The sequence below is a fragment of the Nipponia nippon genome, unplaced genomic scaffold (assembly GCF_047370975.1).
Source record: "Nipponia nippon isolate SJK-2023a ecotype South Korea unplaced genomic scaffold, ASM4737097v1 scaffold_5, whole genome shotgun sequence".
Classification (NCBI taxonomy): domain Eukaryota; kingdom Metazoa; phylum Chordata; class Aves; order Pelecaniformes; family Threskiornithidae; genus Nipponia; species Nipponia nippon.
In genome coordinates this window covers 100,634,373-100,657,828 of record NW_028262369.1, presented here as the reverse complement: position 1 = coordinate 100,657,828, position 23,456 = coordinate 100,634,373, and the positions used below count along the sequence as shown (strand labels likewise).

General features: G+C 39.9%; 1 protein-coding gene across 1 annotated transcript in view; it reads right to left on the bottom strand.

The window, feature by feature from the left end:
- PKP4 (plakophilin 4) overlaps positions 1 to 23,456 on the bottom strand; it is a 101,763-nt gene that overhangs the window by 59,500 nt on the left and 18,807 nt on the right. Inside the window, exons 2-4 of the mRNA XM_087732981.1 lie at positions 14,532 to 14,612; positions 12,986 to 13,119; positions 438 to 550 (exon numbers count right to left, since the gene is read on the bottom strand). Of these exons, the coding sequence (XP_087589107.1) occupies positions 438 to 550; positions 12,986 to 13,114 (242 nt within the window). The 5' untranslated portion in view covers positions 13,115 to 13,119; positions 14,532 to 14,612. The remainder of the gene's footprint in view (positions 1 to 437; positions 551 to 12,985; positions 13,120 to 14,531; positions 14,613 to 23,456) is intronic.

Below are 23,456 nucleotides of genomic sequence, written 5' to 3'. Positions count from 1 at the left end.
CACTTATAAGATGTTCCCTGAAAACAAATATAACAACAAAAAGTATTTCAGAAAAGCTGAATGAAACTAGATAGCTAATTCAGGAAAAAAAAAAATATATAATTGGATTACTGCATTTAACTAGCACTGTTACTTTGACACAAATATGTATGTCTACTGTATTTCTCTTTGGCTGAATCTTAAAAACAAACTTCAACATATTTAAAGAGAAATTAAAGCTTTACATACACTCTATTGAAAATGTAATCAATGATAAGAGAGGCCTCTTTAAACTGTCCCATAACTCTTCATAGCAAGTCTGCATTTTTTTTTATACTTGAGATACTAATGGAAGGTGAACAGCTATCAGTGAAAATATCTGTATGTAGGACATAAGCACCACTAAAAAGACCTTTAATTTATGGGACATATGAAAGTAAAGTCATCAGGACTTGTACCTTGTGCTGGCGATACTTGGTGATTCTGCTCCAAGCCTACATCTTTCTAGCTGATTAGCCACAATTTGCCTTTCCACTTCCAGTTCTCTGGTAAGTCTTTGAAATTGGAGCTCCTGAAATTTCAAAATAAAAAGAAAAGCATTCTTGATGTTAAAAAATGGGTGTGGATTAATTCCGAAACAATCACTGTTTCATCACAATCATGTTTCTTGTTTTGACTCTTCCTTAGTGGAATAAACTATTAGAAGATTAAAGTGGGAATTTAATGGTTCTTTAAATCAGTGGTTCATGCAAATATTGATTTATCACCTGTTACAAAAGGAAAAACATGTTTAAGTATTTGTGGATTTTATTCCTCCTGCAATTAAAATTTTTGTATATCCTTCTGTTGCCACAATCTAACAAAATCGGTGCCTATAAAGTCAATCCTCAATTTCATCTATAACAGAGGTATACTGGAAAATATTGTATCCTAACCTTTCCAATTGAAAACCTCAAATCCTAAGCTACGCTATGTTCTGACTTCAGTATTCAAAAACTTAAAATTTATTATTTCAAACTGGCTGAGGGTAGAGATGTGCTATTTCACCTTTTGTTACATTTCTTGGTCAAAGGCACCAAACCTCAGCCTTTGTAAAAGGCTTTTGGAACATAATGCTCAGAGAAAGACATTAAAATCCTTTTAATCCTGAGACCTGATATGAAAAGCCTCATGAACATGATAACCTGCAGACCACAGCAAATCTTAAGGGCCTGTATATGGACTAGAAAGTATGGGTAATATCAGAAGGTTTGTATGACATGTAACTGCACCCAGTAGCAGAGACCCAGTCGTCACAGTCTGATACCAGGTCTCAGCATGATTCAAATTCATGTTATACCAAAGAGGTAGGTACATATGCACCCAGTCAGTTCATTTAGACAATTTGTGTTTTGGAGAGAAAATATTAAAATGTGTATTAAGCAAAAAAAGTCAGACATTATAAATGAGAATAGATTTTTCAATTCTAAGTCTGAATATAGATAATATACCCACCTAAAAGCTGATTTACCAGCCAGTCATTAACATGCTAGAGGAGAATGCCATGATTTAAAAAAAAAAAACACAAAACAAACAAACAAACCTCAGATGCTGAAGCTCTAAGTTTTGAAGTGAATGTCAGCAAGACAAGCTTCTTCCCAAGTAAAACATGATGTATTATATAGCATGTAACACATAAATCTTTAAAATAAACAGTATTGCACTGCTTGTTTGCAGAAATAGAAAACATTTACCCTATGTTTAAAGCTGTTTCCTGTTCCTTACTTTAAAATCCATATTTAAATAGCAATGTCATTGATACAAACTATGAATTTGAACAGAAGACTCAAGTTGCCTACTGTTACTTACTGATCTTTTAATTAGATGAATAAAATAAACATACGCTAGCCATTATTTGCTTCCATTCAACCAGTCTCTATTAATTTGTTTTTTAATTACAGGCAGAGGCATTAATAACATTATTCTAGAAAACATACTCTTAATACATGCTACGAACAGACATTCATCTGCGCTCTCTCCTCTCTTTGCTGTCTTCTCCTGCACTCTAACACAGTCCTTTACACCAGCTCACGTGTATTTCTGCAGGAAGGCATTTTACAAGGCAAACGTTATCACTAGGCAACTTTTGCTGTTTTGCATTCCAGAAGGAAAAAAATTACAGTAAATTACCAAATCCCACAAAAAGGTCGACATTGTCTAGAAAGCCTTTTTACAAAAAGTGAATCAATTAAAAAGGAGCATGTAACAAAGGAAACAGGACAAAACTCCAGCTCCAACAGTTACAACAGCAGAAATCAGATACACCAGAGGGAAAATAAAATCTGGGCTTGTCGACCAAGCTTGCATCTACACAACCACAGCTTTTTACACTAATTTGTCACACACTTCTGTCCTAAAGGTGCTTAAGAGATGAACCAGATAATTGAGATCATCAGAAAAATCAATAATGATTTATATTTTACAGATGTAAAACAATTACAGGTTTAAAAGACAAAAGCGCCCCACTGACACTAAAAGAATGACCAATGCAAGAGAGGTCTTCTCTAAAACACAACGAAAGTGTAACAGCTACAGAAAATACTGTGTTTTTGCAGCACAGAAAAGGGATCAAGATAAAATACAGAAAGTGGAAGATATGCTATATTTTTCTCATTTCATAGTGTGCTTTCTTTATACAGTATTAATAGGTATACAGTTTCCTTCCCACCCTCCCTGAGAACTCCTCAGACTATATTCCAATTCTTCGTCTGGAAAATAAAGGTCCACCCAATTCCAATAATCACCTCGGATTTTTGAGGATTTCAGGACATCTTTCACTACACCAGGCTGCTCAAAGCCCTGTCCAACCTTCCAAGGATGAGGTATCCACAACTCCTCTGGGAAATCTGTTCCAGTCATGATAAAAAAAACTTCTTCCTTGTATCCAGTCTAAATATGCCCTCATTCAGTTTAAAACCATTGCCCCTTATCCTGTCACTACAGGCCCTGGTAAAAAGTCTTTCACCTCCCTTCTTATAAGTCCCCTTTATATATTGAAAGGCCACAATCAGGTCCCCCTGGAGCCTTCTCTTCTCCAGGCTGAACAACCCCAACTCTCCCAGTCTTTCTTCTCAGGTGAGTGGTTCCAGCCCTCTGATCGCTGTTGTGGCCCTCCTCTGGGCCCGCTCCAACAGGTCCATGTCTTTCTCGTACTGGGGACCCCAGAACTGGATCCAGGGTGAGTCTGACAAGAGCACAGTAGAGGGGGAGAATCACCTCCCTCAACCTGCTGGCCACACTTCTTTTGATGCGGCCCAGAATACGGCTGGATTTCTGGGCTGCAAGCACACGTTGCCAGCTCATACCTAATTTTTCATCTACCAATATTCCCAAGCCCTTCTCTGCAGGGCTGCCCTCAATCCATTCATCCCCCATTCTGTACTGATACTGGGGATTGCCCTGACCCAGGTGCAGGACCCTGCACTTGGCCTTTTTGAACTTCATGAGGCTCCTGTTGGCCCACACATCAAGCCTGTTAAGGTCCCTCTGGATGGCATCCCTTCCCTCTAGCAAAGTGAAACAACTGCATCACTCAGCTTGCTTTCACCTGCAAACTTGCTGAGGGTGCACTCAATCCCATTGTCTATGTCACCAATGAAGACCGTAAATAGCATTGGTACCAGTACGGACACCACTCGTTACTGGTTTGCACTTAGACATGGAGCCATACTATAACTCTTTGGACATGGCCATCCAGCCAATTCCTTATCCATCTTACAGTCCATCCAACAAACCTGTCTTTCTACAATTTAGTGGCAAGAACGCTGTGGGGGACCATATCAAAGGCCTTACAGAAGTCCAGGTAGATGACGGCAGGAGCTCCTCCCTTGTCTACTGATGCAGTCACTCCATTGTAGAAGGCCACCAGATTAGTCAGGCACAATTTGCCCTTGGTGAAGCCATGTTGGCTTCACCTCCCTATCATCCATATGTTTCCACACGTTTCCACACATCTTCCAGAAGAATCTGCTTCATGATCTTACTGGGCATTGAGGTAAGGCTGACTGGTCGGTCAGGACAGGGTCCTCCTTTTTACCCTTCTTAAAAACAGCTGTGATGTTCCCCTTTCGCCAGTCACTGGGGTCTTTGCCTGATTGCCATGACTTTTCAAACATGAGAGCAACTACATCAGCCAATTCCCTCAGGACCCTGGGATGCATCTCATCAGGTCCCATGGACATGTGTGTTCAGGTTCCTCAGGTGGTCTCAAACCTGATCTTCACTTACAGTGGAAGGGATGTCATACCTGCCCTGAGGTTCAGGGACTTGAGAGATGGGGGCAAGAGACTCCCACTGAAAATTGAGGCAAAAATCTTTTCTAAAACTAAATTAATTTCAGTTACTTTAACTGAAAACAACACAGTAGGAAAAGGGAAGAACTCTTTTTCTGCTGATAATTCATCTTCTAACTTGATATAGAATGTCTTAAACTTATGCAGTTTGGTCTTCACAGTGAGAGTGTAATCCCTATCTAGAAAATTATACAATTTGGTTTTGACTGGCAGAATGATGTAGAAAGATATACATTTAGTATTGGACCATTGTGTGGCATGCCCAACAGAGCTCTTAATACAGACAATTTTTCTCTTAAAAAAACAACATTGTGATATAAAATTGGTATAGGTAGTTGCACAACATCAGACGTAACAAATTGCCTATCTAAGTAAAACCCCTATTTTTTCCCCACACTGCAAAAATCCAAAGCCAGTTAAAACAAAAGAACCGTACTTCTGTTTTTCTTGGGGGTGGAAGAGGTGAATGCAACAAATGGACAACACAGCAATAAATTTTACTTCATTTATTTATACTATGTTTAAAAAGTAAAATTCGCTACTATTCTATCAGAAAAACTGTGCTAAGTAGAAATAAGAGGAAAAAACCACCAAGCCATGTTTGGCCACTTCCTCTCAGGTACTTGCGCTGTTATTTTGGAGAACACCATCAGTTGTCTATTTACGATGTTCTTCATAACTTCATATTTTGGTGCTGACAAAAAAAAAAAAAAAATTCACTGTGCACTGAATTGCAAAGGTGTAAAAGGCATGCAACTAATTTGCCATTTTTAAATCATGATGATGCTTAGGAAGATCTAATGTATTTTTGCAAGTGCAAGCAAAACAGCAAAAAAAATTCAGCTCTTTTCTAGTCTGAGTAATGCTCTAATGTGTGCAGCCTGTGGTTCCAATGAAGTAGCAAAGTTTACATACTTTTTGAAACAATGAATGCTGACTTTTGTATGTCTCTTCTTAAATATCTGCAGCTGCAGTTGATATGTCTTAAGTACCTGCATAAACACATAAGAGGAATAATTTTAGAGGTACCATCTTCTTTACAGCTGGAATACCTCACGTGTTAAGCCTTTTTTTCTTTTAGCTTAAATCATCGTATTATTACATAAAACTAAGTCCTAACCATTTCTACATAAGTGCATTGACCACCTTCATAGCTTATGCTTCCTTATAATGACATTTTATACCACTCTGAATGGATACCTACCACCACCACGTTTATCTATCAGACAGTATACTATTTATTGCAGGAATCTATTTGAATTTGTTTCTCTAGCCAGCTTCTCTGAAAGCAGTGGGAGAACATGCTCCTCAAACAGGATGCTCCCACACAATGCTGGCTGCTAGCACCACAGAGAAGCTGCTGCCCTAGGCAAAAATCACAATTAAGTGATTTTTGTAGTACTGGCTTGTGACAAAATGACATGACAGGAGTCAGATGAAACAATTAATAAGCTTGTTTTCATTTGCAAAAGAACGTCTATGTGGCAAGAACATGCTAAAATTATAGATGTAGATTACAGAATACACTGCCATACTGCATCAAAAGGACCAGCCAGATCTTCTGAAACGTATGTACTACAATGCCTTGGCCAGAGCTACTTTTTATCCAATGTACATCGAGGGACAAAAAAGCTCTATAATTCTATTCACCTGTTCAGCAGTAACTACTTAATCACCTTATAAAACTACAGGTTTTGTATTCATAACCTAAATTCCACTGCAAAACCACAGACCATCTTTCTTAACATCAAGCTACAAAAAATGCTGGCTTTCAAAACAATTACATTTAAGGAACAGGAAACATATACATGGTTCAAGAAAGAAAGAGAAGAAAGCAACTTGCTTTGGAAAGGCAATCACACAGACTACAGGCAGACAAGCTTCCAAGAGTGAAAACCAAAACCCATCAAATTTTAGAGCTGTGTAATTTCCTTTTAGAGGCTGAAGTTTCTAGAGGAGGGACAAACCCTGCCTGGGGTGTCAACGTTGTAGTGTACACCCCAGGTGACCAATAACAGCTCTTACTTGGCAAGCTCTGCATGCCAAGTGGTAATTTGCCTGCAATGATGTTGAGATCTCACTCAAGAAGACACTGTAAGGTCTTCACTGCCGCAAGATACAGATGAGACAAGTTATACCAATGCTGAAAACAACATACTCTCTTCATTTGAAAGCTGAGTACCTCCGACAGGCTTGTGGCTCCCTGGCAAATGAAAACAATTGCCAATACACTATGCCGGGCTATTAACAGCAAATATTTGAAAACAGCTAAGTAAGGGGAATGTAATTTGTATGACTGACCACGAAGACTGTAATTTTCCTGTTGCAGTCCTTGGATAATAAAAGAAGGTTCAGAGGCAATTCTGAGCTTTCTATCTGCATCCCATTATGATACCACGTTGCAGAGACCCAACACTTCCATTTTTGTTAACAAGGAACTTTTATCCCTCAGTAACGTGGATGAGAATGAGGAGCCTACATTCACAATGTTGAAAAATAAAAATTACTTTCTTCCTGCCCTGTTGTGATTTGAAAACCTCTGACAAAACACAGGTAACTTAAAACTTTAAACAAACGGTGGACCAATTGGCTAACTGAAGGTTTTCTGGTGACAACTATGCAAGAATCAGCAGCAATGGCACAAGCAGTGAAGACAAGTCACAAACTGTTTTTGAATGCTACATGCCTGGCTAGTCAGATTGGGCAAGTTGGGACATCTGAGAGAGATGATGCCATTGACAGAGCGATGCACCTCTTGCAGCGTCTTGGCTTCTACCAGTTCTCAACGGTTGCTGTGGTAGAAGACAGGGCTAGGATGGGATGTTATTTCAAGTTGTAGCAACACTGGGATATGCTAAGTTGCTTCAATTGCCAAATGACACCACGAAATATTAAGAAGGCAATTTTAAGTTGAACTATGAAACACTTTCCTAATCATAAAAATGTTACCTATTGAACAATTCAGCTGAGCATCTTCCAGTAGTTGGAGCTGATGATCTAAGAAAGCGTAGCCCACATTTGAGAGGAATATTTTTATCTTGCATTTACTATTTCTCATTCAACTGCAACCTACAGTGCAGAGACACACAACTCCCATTGCCTACGAAAGTTCAAATGGTGCTAAAGAAAAGACAATTACATTTTGAACATTTTTATGATACAACTGTGCAACAAAGAAGAGGACAAACAAAATTAAGTTCATTTATACTTTCTTCACATTAACCTCCTACACTGATCTATGCAGAGTTCTACGTTTCCACTTCCCGTAATTCAGAGCTAGATCAAGAAACTGACTACTTAAAAACACACTGAATACTGTATTTTTCTAACACGAATATCATACTGTAGTGATCTAATATTTAAATTCTCTACCAGAATCTATTAAGAAAAAAAACCCTGTACTTTTAACTAACCATGTTAGATCAACCTTAACATTTTCCATAAAAATAAAGTTTACTCACGCACACAACTGCATTTGCATGCTTTCAGTATCTTCCAAAATAGAAGACAAAAGATAAAAAAATTGGACAGGGTAAAAAGAATCACAGATTACAGGATGTGAAATGACACAGCTACAATTATTGGCTGATCACACTTACTCTGTATTCAACAGCAGCAGACCATTAAAGCCCTTAATACTTTTATGCCTGCATTGTTCACTAGTCTGGTAAAACCGTTTAGTGCTGCTCTAGCTGAACAGGGATGAAAATTTAAGCAGTTCATAGAAAGCTTGCTCTTAGTCAATGGTAGAAAGGAAGACCGCCACTTGAGGTACTCACTGACTACATTTGAGCAGCATCCTCTTTGGAAACTGTTTGTTACAATGCTAGGTTGTTTTAAATGGGTGCCGAAGCTAAGTATGCTGTTCTGCCAGCTGGTGACTAGAGTTCATTTGCTGCTGAGTAGACAGGCTGGTAATCTAAACATAAAGCATTACAAAAGGTATAAATACTCCAGTATATTTCAGGGGTACCCACGGTTCTAGGCAACTCCTTTTCAAGGGGACTTTCTCCTCAGAAGCCTAACAGCACATGCTAGAAAGCAAAATTAATTTCTAGACCTTCATATGAATGAAGGACTACACATAACTTTGATTAAGGAAATGAGTTAGTTGTTTCATCTGAGACAGGAGTGGCATAAATTTTGTCCTAGAATAAAAGCATTGGGAAGCGGACTTCTCAGACTTGATTCACCAAACCTGGAAATGCTTGTAAACAGCACGAACAGTAAACTTCAAAATTCTGGGATTAAATAGGGAACAATGACCTATGCAATTGAACACAATATTAAGAGAGTTGGAAAAAAAACAGTTCTTCCAGTCATTCAGAAAACGTTGACAAAGATTTTTGTTTCACTCACGCGAAGCTTGGAAGTCCATTTGATAAAAAGTACCGCCTTCATTTCAGAACTGATGCACATTTATCCAACTAATTGATCACTAGATACATGCAAATCAGAATTTCAAAGTGAGACTATTCAATGTTTGTGCCTAATTACTGCAAGTGCATTTAATAAGTCTTTTTTTCAGGTATCTTGTTGAAACGACATGCCTACACAGTTGGATTACAGAGTACCTGACATAAAGCACTACGTATCTGAATTGGTAAACAAATCTCCCAAACAATATCAAAATACTGTCATTCTAGTAAAGATGTTTATAAACATGCAATAATAAATTCTTTGCTGTATGGAGAATGCATTCTTTCCTCCACTTCCATCTGAAAAACTTAGGGTTTTGCCTTTCCCCTCGTCCCCCCACAAACCCTAAAAAAACACGTCAAGAACTATGTAAAGAATTTTGTACTTAAACAATAAAGGGGAAAAGAGTAAAGCGCACACTTTCTAAGAATATGATATGGTTCCATGCAGTTAACAAAAGGAAAAGGTTTTGCTGAAGTGTTGAACAAAAGTGAACACCTCTAGGAAAACACTTAGGAAAACCCAAGACATTTACGATTAATCATCCGAAAGCATATCCGATCATTCTTATTCTATTGTCACCTATTTACAAAAGTAATGGTGAAAAGTTGTCCATCTTTAGGTATCAAAACCAACTAGACTAAAGAATGAAGAAACGAAAACCTCTGCCACTGCTGCAAGCGCTCCTCTCTTAGGAAAGAAATTACAGCCGGCATACTCATGTTACTTTCGAAAACTGGATCGATGGGTAGTTTTTTCCTGTGAGACCTTTTCTCTCAGCCCAATCACTGAAAAGGAAAACTAACACGCTAAGCAGGAAATTCAATTCCAAATGATCCCATTTAATCTTGCCAGTTCAGCAGCAATTCATTCCAAATTCAGCAGCACACGGCTTGCACATGTAAAATAGCAGCGATTCTACAAATCTATCTGGAGTAGTTGGCAACTAGCTGCCTGCCTCTACATTCCCTCCCCCCACCCCCAAAAAAGTTACTGCTATGATGCTGCCCCTCCAATTTGTAACAACTTGTTATTTTAGTATTAAAATAGTCAATTTACTTTTAATATGGGTAAGAGACTTCCTACAGAACTCAACTAAACTTTTGTCCAAGGACTCCCCAGGATTCAGAAATATAGACACATATATTTTAATGCTTTAGTTTTACTTAAAACTTGTTTCAGCATTTCCTAAGATACTGCTATCCATTATGGCATGGACACTTCATAACATTTTAGAAGTGAAATACACATTCTTAAAAAAACAAACAAACCAACCGACCAAACAAAAAACACTTCCCAAACAAACCCACAGAAAACAACCCCCTCCCCAAACCAAAAACAAAACCAAAAAACCCACAACCCATCATCAAATCCACTAAAAGAAAAAAAAAAAAAAGGCCAAAATATGTTTCAGCTTCATTACAGTTAGCCTTAGAATTTCCCTGCACTCATAAAGGAATTCCTCTAGTAGAGATGCAACTTATACCAGTAAGAGTCAGTCCTTCCCTTGATTTTCATCCAGAAGCATATCCACTAGCGTATCTGCAAACAGAACAACTTAACCTGGTAAAAGAATTATCCCCTCCCTACCCCAACCAAAGCCAGTGGTGCTTGTGGTGGTAGTGTCATCACTTATATTAATTAGGGATGTGTTTTCACATTAAAACAAAACTTGAGCTTTGTCAGAAAAGCACAAAGCTGCAGTAATCTAAATTCCTGCGCAGATTACGCTTGCTCTGCACATATTATTCTACAACACTAAAAGTGAATTGAAATGTTTCTTTCCTAAAATATAATCGAGGGAGATTTACACAGCTGTCTGACAATTTTGTCTCAATGAGAGACTGTTCAGAGTGCAGGGCACACAGTCTAGTTTGGTAAAAAAGTTGCTGCAAACTGATTGGGGTCATAGGAAAAAGAAACAAACGGAGAGCTTATTTAAAGTGGCTTGTAGGGTTCAAAGACTAATTAGTGCAACTTTTTATATATTTGTGTCTATGCCACTATGGTAGAACAGTCTTAAAGTCATTCAATAAATTTATCTACCTATTTCAGAACTACCGTAGTAATTTAAAAAGTTTTTATTAAATTAAAATCTTGTACAATTTGGCAAGTAATAACAAAGGCTTTTCTGAATCGTATTTCCACTGTAGTAAGTGTTTCTGAAGTAATGAAGTTAAGGTGTGGCAACTCTATTTTGCAAATACAGACTTACTGCAAATAAAGAGAGATTCCTGTATAAAAGGAAGTTAGGCCATAGCAAACAGCATAGTAGTTTCTGTTCAAGCTTAATAAAGTAAGTAACTGCACTGGAAAATATTCTGTTCTGGGCTTTCTGCCATACAGGAAGGGTGTTGAATATGTCAGTGTCCATAATTATTATCAACAGAAAAAATACCAGAACGCAACGGTTCAGCTCTTAATTCTTTCACGTTATCATTTTCAAGAGCAAAGTACAATTTACATCTTCCTCCCCCTTGTATTCATTCTAATGTGGCTATACATTTTAAAGTGAGGCTACAGTTCTGAAGTTTGTGTTTCACTAACTATTAAATCCTATTTTAATTTTATTTTTTCCTTTCATCAGAATTGAGTTACTTAATAGTCCACATATTTAACAGTCTTTTTATGAATGGAAAAGGGAAGAGGTCTCAAAATTCAGAAATATTCCATTATCATTTTTTCTCCAAGAACCAGAAAAAGATAAAAATGTTTCTTGGGTAGGAAGGGGGGTGTTAACAAATGCCTTGTTACTGTATATTTATCCTGTATCAACCCAATATCGACGATGCTGTCATAATTGTGTGTTCAGTTTAAGCAATCACTATTGCATCAAAGCTGCACAAAAGCACTTCTGGACAGTAATCACAGCAGTAAGAGTATTGGCTGGTGATCACTAGCAATTACAGTACTGACATTTATTGCAATGCTGCTCATCAACTAAGCTACCATTATGAGCATGTGCTTTGTGAACTGCAAAATCAAACGGACCAACTTAAAATCACCACAAATGTCCTTTAAGCAAATGAGTTCTAATTTACATTTGTGATAAGGTAAGACAGCACAAGGCAAGCTACTGTCTTAGACGATGAGAGGAGACTCAAGATCACTGTAACTCAGATGACTGCAATTACTTGCATCTCAATAGCCTCCAGCATTAATATCTTCCGCATTGGAAGATTTAACATTAGTTTTAATATCACTAAGAAATTACTAGGGTTGCTATTGTCATCTTAAAGTACTTTTGAAACTATTAATTTAGGCATGAAAATAAAGATCCAAATTTCATCATCCTGCAGAAAATTTTCCTTTAAGACTGAAGGTTCTATGGGTACAAAATCTGTTGATATCAAGACCATATAGTCCAATTCTCACCTTTTTTTTTTTAGTATTAATATGGGACAACATATGAGAACTAATACATCAAGTGTTTACATTCAGAGTTAGTATCTTGAATCAAGTACTGATTTATCTTAAAAGGAGTTCTGAACAGCAAAGCAGATACATTCTGAAATTCAGATGTTATAATTTACGTATTAAGCCAAGAAAGATGATCATTATTCCTCGTTCTGACAGTAAGAGCCAAACTATTACTTGTTTTAAAACAAAACCAAAAAAAACCCCACACAAACAAAGAACTTTAGTTAGAATGTTTCTTTGTAGAACTGCAATTTTTTTTCCCCTTGAATGATCTTTACAAATTAAGGCTGAACTTGACCTAAACCACAATTTTATCTTCCCTGTAGAGACTATCATTAATACATACATATCCATAAATGTGTTGCAGATTTAAAATATATTACTACCTTGGCATTGATAACCGAAACCAAACTCGAAGTTTAAAACCCATTCTTTAACAAAATACAATTAATCATACCAAAACCTTTATGTGCAAATTTCTGTAACACTGTACATAACTTTGCAGAATGTACAAAAAGGACGGGTTCTCAATGTTGCATCAATTCTACGCTAGCTTTTCTTTTTTAAACAATAACCCTGCATTTCAAGTCTGATTTACAACAACAGTGCATACATTCCAAGGGATACAGAATACCATAATGATGCTTCTGTTCAATGCAATTAAATGAACCCTTTATATTCAGATTCTAACATTCTGACCCACAAAATATACTACACCAATGCTAGGCAACACATTTCAGAAACAATGTTGGTTTTTTCCAGCAATCCAATAAAAGACAACGGTTAACTCCACAACGCATACTGAATTTCTGAATTGCTGAAAACAAGGCATATACCTGTTCCTTTACAGAAGCTAAAATGGTAGTGGCAGTAGTCTCTGGTTCCATGCCCGGGCCCGTGGAAGTTTCCTGTGTTGTCTGCGGCAGCCCCTCCTCCACCATTGGGGTCTGCTCAGGGGCTGGCATTTTGCCTGCAATAACAATATTTTAAAATAGTTTAAATTTTGAGCCAGTGATGTTTAAGAAAATTCAAGTTTTGAGGATTATAAATTCTCTTTTTTCTAAAAATCTTTCCAAACTTAACCAAATTAGCAGAGAAGTTTGCATTATTAATATCAACGTATGTTGCTATTACTGTGCTTCACCTTCACAAATTGAAATCGGAATTACATCCAGATCGTGAGGGTTGGGCAGAAGCAACCAGGCAGCGTGACATTTAAAGATTATTTTTAAAATGTTATTTTGTGGTAGTTACTAAAAGTAGCAAAATCCAAGATGCGTGAAAAATACTAGTGTTAAACATTAAGAACACCCAGGATCAGTAAAAGTTCACCACGTGTGCAGCTTTTAGCATAGAAGTATGACATGTAACAGCAGAGTGCTTTGCTGTTAGGAGCTAACCATGGAAGAGACTAATTATGGTAATAAAAAGTTAATGGGAATAATGCTTCCAGTGTTCTTTTTGCAAAAGAGGAAATTAAAACACTAAAGTTAAACCAATTGCCCTGGGCTATGGATAGTGTGGAAAGGACAGACAGGATTAGCGTTCAAGAATCCCAAACCTCATTATCGCAGAGGCAGCACACTAACAATTCCAGTACATGTAAAAAAGGCAATTTATTTGTTTAACTATAGAAGTCACTATTAACTAATATTAGAGAGATAGTTATGAAGCATGTTTAATACTTTGAAAATCGCGAGTAGGTGGTACTGATGTAGTTTCTGCTCATCTACCATGCCTTAATTTCCTTCAGAAAAAAAGAAAATAAAGGTCACGAGGTCTAATGTTAAAAGTAGTCAATATTTCATTTCAGACTTTCAGAACAAACTCAGCATTCCTGGAGGAGACAAATATGAACAGCAGCTTCCTTCCCTTCATTTCGCAAGGAGCAGCTTACACTGCAAACAGGCTGTATACTGGTGCCTATACACAGAGGCGGAGGGCAGGCAAAGCACTGTGTTGTCAGAGGACTTCTATGCTACTACAGGCAGCCTTGGGCAGAGGAGATGAGTGGAAACCAGAAGAGAGATGATGTAAGAAAAAGTACTTTCGTTCCACTTCATGTACAGCGGCACGTGCACCGTGAGAGGGATGTTCAGGCTTATGAGCTGCTTCAAGCGTGTTAGCAGGTGGTCTTTATTAACCACACTATTCTCATCTGCTAAAAGAGCTAGTAACACTGTTATTGTGCAGTTTCACATCAGTCACTGTGGGAAACAAACAGCAACTTCACAGAAAATAAAGTGAGATGAGTGACGAGAGGCAGTGAAGTAGTCATGGGGGTAACGCATGCTGCAGGCGCCTGCTCACCCATCAGCTTCTATGGCTGTGAACGGGAAAAGCAAAGCTGCTTCCAAAAGCACATTACAGCAAGAGCCTCACCTGGGCTCAGTTACTTTCTGGAGAAGGGCCTCTCCTCCCCTCAGCGACCGCACAAGGCATACAGGGAGACTGTCCATTAACCTGAAAAGAGTCTGTATAAATAGCCCGTTCTCACCTTGTGTCCATACTGCATTTATCTTCTGGAACAAAGAAAAAGAAATTGCACAAGTACGGCGCTGCCAGGTTTCTGGCGTCAGACTGCAGAGGGAAATCTGGGCACACTAGTTTGGCGACACAAAGAGCAACTCCTTTCCTTCCGCCCTCACCTCACCTTCCAACAGGACCGAACCCCCATCACGGCAACATAAAGACTACGCCACGCTCTGTCCTTCTCCTAATCTAAAAAGAATTTAAGTCCAGCGTAGGTGTTTCTTCCTTCCCACCACAACCAGCGCCTCAACGCCCCAGCAGAGCCTTCCCCGCCCCGCGCTGAGGGAGAGGAGGCCCCGCCACCGCCGCCCCTCCTCACCACCGACCCCCGGGGCAGCTGCCGGGGGCCCGGCCCGCGGGGCAGCGGGGCACGGCGGCGGGCTGCGGGCTGCGCGGCCCCCCGGCCCTCCCCGCCAAGGCCCGGGGGGCGGGAGGCGGCAGCCCCACCTGGACCGCGGCCTCCGGCCCGCCTCGCCTGGCCTCCCACCCGCCCGTTCCTGGCCGGCTCCCAGTGTACGCTCCGCTCGGATGCCAGAGACCTGGGGAGAGGAACCGGGAGGAAAGGGGAGAGGACGAGAAAGGAAGGCGAGACGGCGTCCTGCTCCCCCTCCGCCCAGGCTCCGCGGGGCGGCCGCACCTGAGGGACCGGGCGGCCCCGGGGCGCGCAGCCCGCCGCCCCGCCGCGGGGGCGAGGAGCCCTCGGCCCTCCCGGCTGGAGGCGGGAACGGCAGCGCCGCCGCCCGCTGCCAGGGTCGCAGCGGGTCGAGTTTCCAGCAACAACCAAAAAAAGGAAAGAAAGAAACAAGAAAAAAAGGATAACAACCGTTTCTCCCACGGTCGCTTTATCTGTGCCGAGGTGCCGGCGGTATGTCTGAAGGGGACCGAGGTGGGTCCCTCGCAACCGGGACAGAACTTACTCGTGGGGAGTAGGTGTGAAGCAATACTGCAGCTACTCGGCCCCCGAAGTTCCACCGAATGCGTAACCAGCCATGTCTGGCTATTTTTGAAACAACATTTTTATTCGTTTCAAGCTTGCAAATACAAAGGCTGCCACACAGATTTTGATAAGCTAACCCTAAGCCTGGCGTACACCTAAAGGTTCAAGGACCCTTGTTTCTACAAGAACGAGTTAAATAGCATCCAAGAAAGCGGAATAAAAAATGTGCTCTAATAGTTATACAATGGGATTTTGAACAGTCAAAGTGAAAGATGTAACTTTAAGGTTTTAGGAAATAAAAATGAATTCTTTCAAGGTTTTACTTGTAAAAATCAACTCTTTCATCAGGCTGAAATAACCCAAAGAATCATAGAATACACGTTACGATTCCCTGGGTCACACCTGATTTTTTAAATCACTTTCCAGAGTTCGTTTATGACTAGAACGCAGTGTTTCAGGTTTCTAAATGGACTGTTAAATTTGCAAGCATATCATGAAGTAATAAAACTACCCAGTCAAGCTTTTCCTTCATTTAGGAATATTTGCTAAGTAATCGAAAGGCCAAATTTCAGAAACTCTCACAAGTTACACATGAGTTTCTTTCAGAAATGGGCTGCTTTCTTGCCCATACATCCCAACATGTCTTCATCTGCACGGTAACCAGGGGAGCGTCTGTTGTGTTTTGGGACTTCCAGGTAAGAAACACAAAATACAGTACAACAATAAATAAAGCCAATCTTTTAAGTAATAAAAAAAAAGGCAGCACTGAATTCTCAATTATGCAATTATGCATGTGTGTTACTTTAAATCAATTAAATATTTAGATGCATTGTGGTTTAACCCTAGTGGGCAACTCAGCCCCACACAGCCACTCACTCACCCCCGCTCCCCCCCGGCGGGATGGGGAGGAGAACTGAAGGGTAAAAGCGTGAAAACTCAGGGCTTGAGATAAAGGCAGTTTAACAGAGAAAGCAGAAGTTGCACGCACAGGCAAAGTGAAATAAGGAATTCATTCCCTACTTCCCACCAGCAGGCAGGTGTTCAGCCACTTCCAGGAAAGCAGGGCTCCATCCCATGTAACGGTGGCTTGAGAAGACAAATGCCCCAGAGTCCCCCCTTCCTCCTCCTTCTGACCAGCTGTCATTGCTGAGCGGGATGCCACATGGTGCGGGATGTCCCTTTGGTCAGCTGGGGTCCGCTGTCCCGGCTGCGTCCCCTCCCAGCGCCTTGTGCCCCCCAGCCTGCTCGCTGGCGGGGTGGGGAGCAGAAAAGGCCTTGACGCTGGGTAAGCCCTGCTCAGCAGTAACTAACACATCCCGGAATTATCGACACTGCTTTGGTCACAAATCCAAAACATAGCACCACAGGAGCCACTATGGAAAACATTAAACTCTGTCCCAGCCAAAATCAGTACAACATGCCGCCATGGACGTACTTTTAAGTTTCCAGTTCTTTCCAAACATTTAACTATGGTTTATACAAAAGATAAGTTATGAGATACCTTAAAACACTGAAATCAGTGCAATACTTAGTCCATGAAACAAAAGACTTCTTAATTTTAAGACATATGGGGAAGAAAAGCACAGCTTTTTTCTTTTAACTTCACTTAAAAAAAACCCCAATCTTGACTTTTTGAAGCTTCTATGATGTGCCACAAAAGTACTATAAAAATGTAGCGCCCATTCCTTGTAAGTGATCACTTTCAATGTATATTGTCTAAATGAATGCTTAAAACTAGACCAACTAAAAATCTCTACAAAAATAAGATATAATGAGCACAGATATGAGATGATCTCAATTTGTCTTTTCCATAATCTTATCTGTCACTCTCTTCTCACCCCAAAACTATGAAATAACTCTTCAACCTATCCGTAGCAGATTTCTGTAACCAGTCAAGAAAACCTCCATCTGAACTAGTTGGAAAGTATGACAATTTCTCTGAACAGATAATATACCCCATACTGAGTCTCTAATAACAACACTCAGGTGAAAACCAATCAAATTAATTATTAATGAAGATGTCAATGTTAAATGTACATCCATCTCAGTGTTAAGAGGTGTAATTAGAGCACTATACCCTTCCACACAGGCAGTTGTTTTAACTGCTGTTCTTTCAATTAACACATTTCTTGGCAAAGTAACTGATTTTCTAATCTCGATTTCAAGATTAGACAATTGTTGGCTTTGATCCTACAAACACTTATGTACATACTTAAGCTATTGCAAACGAGTACGCTCATTCACTCCGACCTCCTGCGTGGCCAGGCAGCTGCCAGGCGCATGAGCTAGGTGACCTGGTGCAGGAAAGGAAGGAACGGGGAGATGCTCTCTGACGCCCAGCCCCACAGAGGACCCCGTCCCCACCACCGTGCCTCCGTCCAGGCATGCTGTTTGAGGAAAGGAACTCAACAAGTCAATTTAGAGTCTCATATTCACCTTACAGGAATAGGAAATACCAAATACAGGATTCGTGAGAGCCTTCAAGTACAAGTAAAACTTGGGAGGAGCTAGTAAGAAAACCTCTTTCTTCCTTACACAAGACTGGGATTTACTGGCTGAAGATACTTCCTGAGTTGTGTTACTCCTTTGGGTATGGATAACTGGTTTGTTATTGGAAAACGAGCAACCCTTCATCCCTCAAAAAATTAGGTCCATAGTTACGTTGCCTGCCTCTTGTGTCACGGCCCAGCAGTTAGATCTCACCCAGAATGGGAGACTTTGCTCCTACATCTTTCCCTGTCTGTCCAAATCCTCATCCCCTACAACCTTTCGCTGCAGTATCACGGCTACTAAGCTGCAGTCAGGATGGATGCAGGGCTGCTTTCTACAAACTTTATACGTGGATGAATCAGACAATATACACAGGTACCATGTATAAATAGACCTTAAAGCTTCCCTGTATTCCAGCTTTTTTAATTCTCAAATTGCTCCTGCACATTAAAGACACCGAGATCTATGTAGCCATAACGAAAGCTTCAGACAACATTCTACTGTTCTACTGCTTTGTGCAATGCATTTCAGCATATCTTATTCACATAACTTCTTAAAATTCCTGAATACGAGAGAAAAGTTTACAGATTTAAGTTCTCTGGTATAGGAAAGAATGCATGAGAATTGAAAGGCAAGTGTTCCGAGATGATCTTTTGGTGGATGTTGCAGAACTACAGATTTGTGAATGGTGTAAATGGTTCTAGTATACCTCAAAAGTGTAATGTGAGATGCCTTGAAACTTTTGAGGGAGACTTAACAGCGGACTTGAGAACAGTAAGAATTTGCTACCATTTTCTGTAGATTTCAGTCTCTGATCAAAATAATGTATTTCCAATCATTTAAATATTTTTTCAGAAAAATTGTTAAATGCTTCATCTTGTAGCATACGTCTGAGAAAATTCTTGAGACCTATTCTGAATTTTGAAATTCTCTGTTTAAAAGTAAGAGACAAAGAACAGAAGCAGTGACAATCTAGCTCCAGGCTGGCCCGCATTCCCATTTTCAAACTAGATGCAAGTGTGCAAGGCAAATAAAGCTGTTCAATTTGAAGCCTCTAGTCTGAAATACCCTACAATAATTCTGAAAATAGTGGCTTTTCCATCCTCTCTACCATGGAGGCACACTGAAATGGTTTCACGAAACCATGCAGGAAGTTGGATCAGAGCAAACCAAGCCATCAAGAAGAGTTAGCTTCCAATGCAACAAGTGTACGGCGGAGACCACCTCTAGGCAACTGCAGGGATTTGCTTGAGCAAACCACATTTAAACAGCCACTTTAACTGTCTCTTTAGAGGATACCTATTGCCTCCACCATGCACAATTAGCTTGTTTACATCTAGCACACAAAAGCACCGACTCCTAAAAACCTCCCAGATGTTCTCCTTTTGTACAAATGCAGCGGACTTCTTGGCACCCCAGCATTGATGATGGGGCAGATTCACCGGTTTGCTTTAGTAGCTTGCCAATCCTGGCTTTCACGCTGGTCCCCTAAGCATGCGCTGGAGTTGTAGGTTGCCAAAATGGGTAATGCTTTCTTTTGTGTCTGATCAAATGGTCAAACAGCTGCAAAGCAAATAGGTTCAGTGAGTTCATCTGACACAAAGCTATGCTTTTTTTGGGGGAGTGGGTCTTATTTTTCTGAACCAGCCAATCTTGCAGCCGTACAATCACTGATGCAAGGAAGGAACACGAATACACAACTGAGAAGGAGAGAAGAAATACGAGAAATCATTAAACTGAGCGTAGGAAACCATGCTTTAATTCTTCATTCTCTTTAGTCTCTACTCCCCACCTTCCACTGCTCCTCCTGTTATTTTCTTAGAGATACCCAGAGAGTTTTGCCAGCACCGAGTAATCCCTCTCCTTGTAGAGTGGGCCCAAGGAGAACCCAGACCTTTCCAGGTTCCCTGCAAGACAGCAAAAGCGGTGCTTTTCCACAGCTTTCTACTCACTTCCCTTCATATTTCTCTTGCCTTCCTTACACAGGTGATTCTCCCAAATTTTCTCCTTACCTGCGTTCCCTGTTTCTGAGCCTCCCACTGCTGACCTGAAGCCAGTAACAAAAGCCACCAAAGTCATTCGCACTGCAGAGCTAAGGTAATTCTTATGAACGCTTTCAACTAGGATAGGATAGACCATCTATTTCATGAGGGAAACATGATAAAAACAAGCAACATCTCATCACTAAAAATCCTCATATTTATCTAGCTACAAGATTAACTCAAGCAACAGGAGTAAATCACCAAGGACATCAGGAAGATACTCGTTAGTACAGAAGAAAAAAGCTCCAATATGCTAAAATCAATTTGCTGGGACACTGACATGTTGTATATTAAACAACTAAGTTATTCTTACAAATGTACACTTAAGCAACAAGGCACATCTCAGCTTTTGGTCAGAGATTCTTGTTTTCTCATCCTTTACAGTATATGTGAAAGTCAAACCAGAACAAGACTTACTACATTTCTACAGTTTTTAGATGAAGACATGATTAAAATTTATCTGAGTTTTTTAGTTACTTCACAGACATGTCAGTACACTTCTAGGTGTGAGTAGCTCCTATTACCTCCATCCTGCTACAAGGATGGAGTGCTGCTCACCCACGAACTAGGCAGTGATTTACATTCTCAAGCTTGGTGCAACCAAGTGACTGAACTAAGACAAACTCTGTATTATGTCTACCAGCCCGTAGTCATGTGTTTGGATGAAAAGACAGCAGATGACAACTCATCCACTTGCAAAGATGACACAAGCAATTAAAATTGGATTATGTGAAAGACATTTACATGAAAAATAGGTTTTAAAATTTCCAGATGCAGTAAGTCAAGATACTTCAAATACCACGTTATAGGCTAAACATTCTGTTAAGATATCACTTTTCTTTATGGACATTAGTAGTGCAGAAGTTTTGTTCACATGGACTTAAGGATGAAACCAGGGAAGTAAATATATTATCTGATAAAAACATGGAAGAAATTGACTTCTGTAATGACAGGGTAAAAAAAATACAGCTGCGTAGTTGTGCAGGCCGAGTCCCTCAGTAACAAAAGAAACCTACATGCAGCTGATGCGCTGCCCGAGAAATGCGGGAGATGCGCTCAGCTACCTTACTGCTCCATTTACTGTCTTCCTCATCCCTTTTTCTTCTCGGGATACATTTTCTCCTCTCCCTCTTTTTTTTTTTTTTTTTTTTAAATACATGCAGGTTCAAAAAGCATCTGGCACTATGTCCTTTTTAAAATGCTAAAAATTATTACCCTAGCTTTTGGACAAATATATTTTTGTTACAGCTCCTAGTAAAAGACAGCCTCCCCCCCCTTTTTTTTTGGCCGATGGCTACATACTTTAACTCCACTCTAGTGAGCAGGCAAGATTCTACATCCGCAAATATCCAGTCGTAACATGTTCACAAGATGAATATTTTTATAGCTTTAAACTAACCATTCAACAGAAGAGATCAGACAGGTATAGAAGACGACCATTTTGAATAAAGGCATATTTACGATCATATCCTCCAAGGCCTGAGGCACCGTTTGTAGCTCACCTTGAAAAAAGAATCATCTTTGTCATCTGAAGGATGTCTGGAGGGCGTTCGTGCTTCACAAATATATGAAGTACCACAAGCTAATTGGCAATAAATAGAGTTTTCAGTATTTTAAGTCAACAAGACTCCATGCCTTAAAGAAAACACAAACGACAGACCCCAAACGCGGACCTTTCCTTTGGACCATCCCGAGTCTGTATTGCTCTGTTAAGCCGACAGATCTGAATCCACTGCCATTCAGGAGCACCTCACCGAGTGCAGCGCTCACAACCAGTTCTGCAGACGAGCAAACAAACAGCAGATTTACCTCGAGGGATAAAGTTCAGTCTTATCCTAGTGCAGACTGAGAGGGAGGAGGCGGGATATGTAGTATCGCAGAAGGACTTTAGATTTTCCACGCAGACTGCCAGGTGACAAAGAGATTCATCAATTATTCATTCAACCATTCATAGAAGGATAAATTCTTAGTTTGGTGTTGGAATATTCTCGATTAATTTAGAGTATGAAGTCATTCAGAATGAATGTTACAGAACAACTTAACTTAAAAACTGTAACGGCTGAGTAACTGTAGTGCACGTATGCTGTGCAGTACTGCTACCAAATGCTTGCAAAGTGTAGCAGCTCCAAACCGACACTTCTCAATCTCCCACCTGAAAACTCCTATAAACAAGCGAACGGGAGTTAAATTGAGAGTAACTGTAAATAAAGATATAAACACTACCAAGCAGAACAATAGCTGCAGGTATTATTCAATTTCCACTTTTTTTTTCTCCTAGCCCTGTACAATTGTTACTGAAGTATTACTCCATACATTATTGCTAGATATAATGCATACTAACTGTAGACAGATATATTTCAACTGGAAGCATTATAAAAACAAATTTATTTTATATGTATTTATAAAAGTATGCTTTTCAATTTTGTCACATAGTGTATTGGAAAAAAATTATTATATAAACAGTTTTTCCAATGATAAAAATTAACAGCTACAACCACAATTTTAAAAGACAGCTGAAGAGTTCGAGACTTCCACAGCTCCCCACGTTTTGCCAATGCAAGCTTCTGAGGGATGTGGTGCAAGGCGTATCAGTGAGATGGTCTGGAACCAGACACCGCCAACCCCCTGTTGCATCCTGCCTTTAAAAACCAAGCAGACTCGGTCAGTGGCACCATCTCACTTGTAACATAGACTCGCGTATTTTTACTGAGACTGCAGTCTTCATCTCCGCTTTGAGAACCGTGGTTCAGGAACGAGTGACCAACGAGCAGCAGCTTAAATCGGGTTTAGAAGGGAGAAAAGTCCAACTATGCCCTTGCAAAATTTAGAAACTGATGATGTTAAAACTTCTGCTTTTACTCAGGATACATTTGTAAGTTCTTTAATGCAACCTATGGTTGGTCCTGCTCAAATGACTACTACAGAAATGTCTAATTCTTGCATACCATAAAGATAGACAGGGGAATACCACTGTTCTCTAATAAACATGGCCCTGGATTAGCAAAAGGTTCTATTAAAATGAAATTTTATCAATTCCTAAACTGTCGTTGACTCTTCTTTTGCTCTGAAACAGAACTGCACAGCAAAACTCCGTTTGCTGCCAAGAATGCTCTACATGCAAACTTCTATATTTAAGCAAATGGAGCTCTCACATTCTCTTGTGAATTAGACAACAAGTGTCTGGCTTTTAAGGCCAAAATTACCAATACTTCAATCAGTTCGCCAATCCCCCCCAAAAGAGGTATCATCGGTATTACTTTTCTGAGGTATATTCTGAGTTCACCCTGAAAAACTTTAAGTACTTGA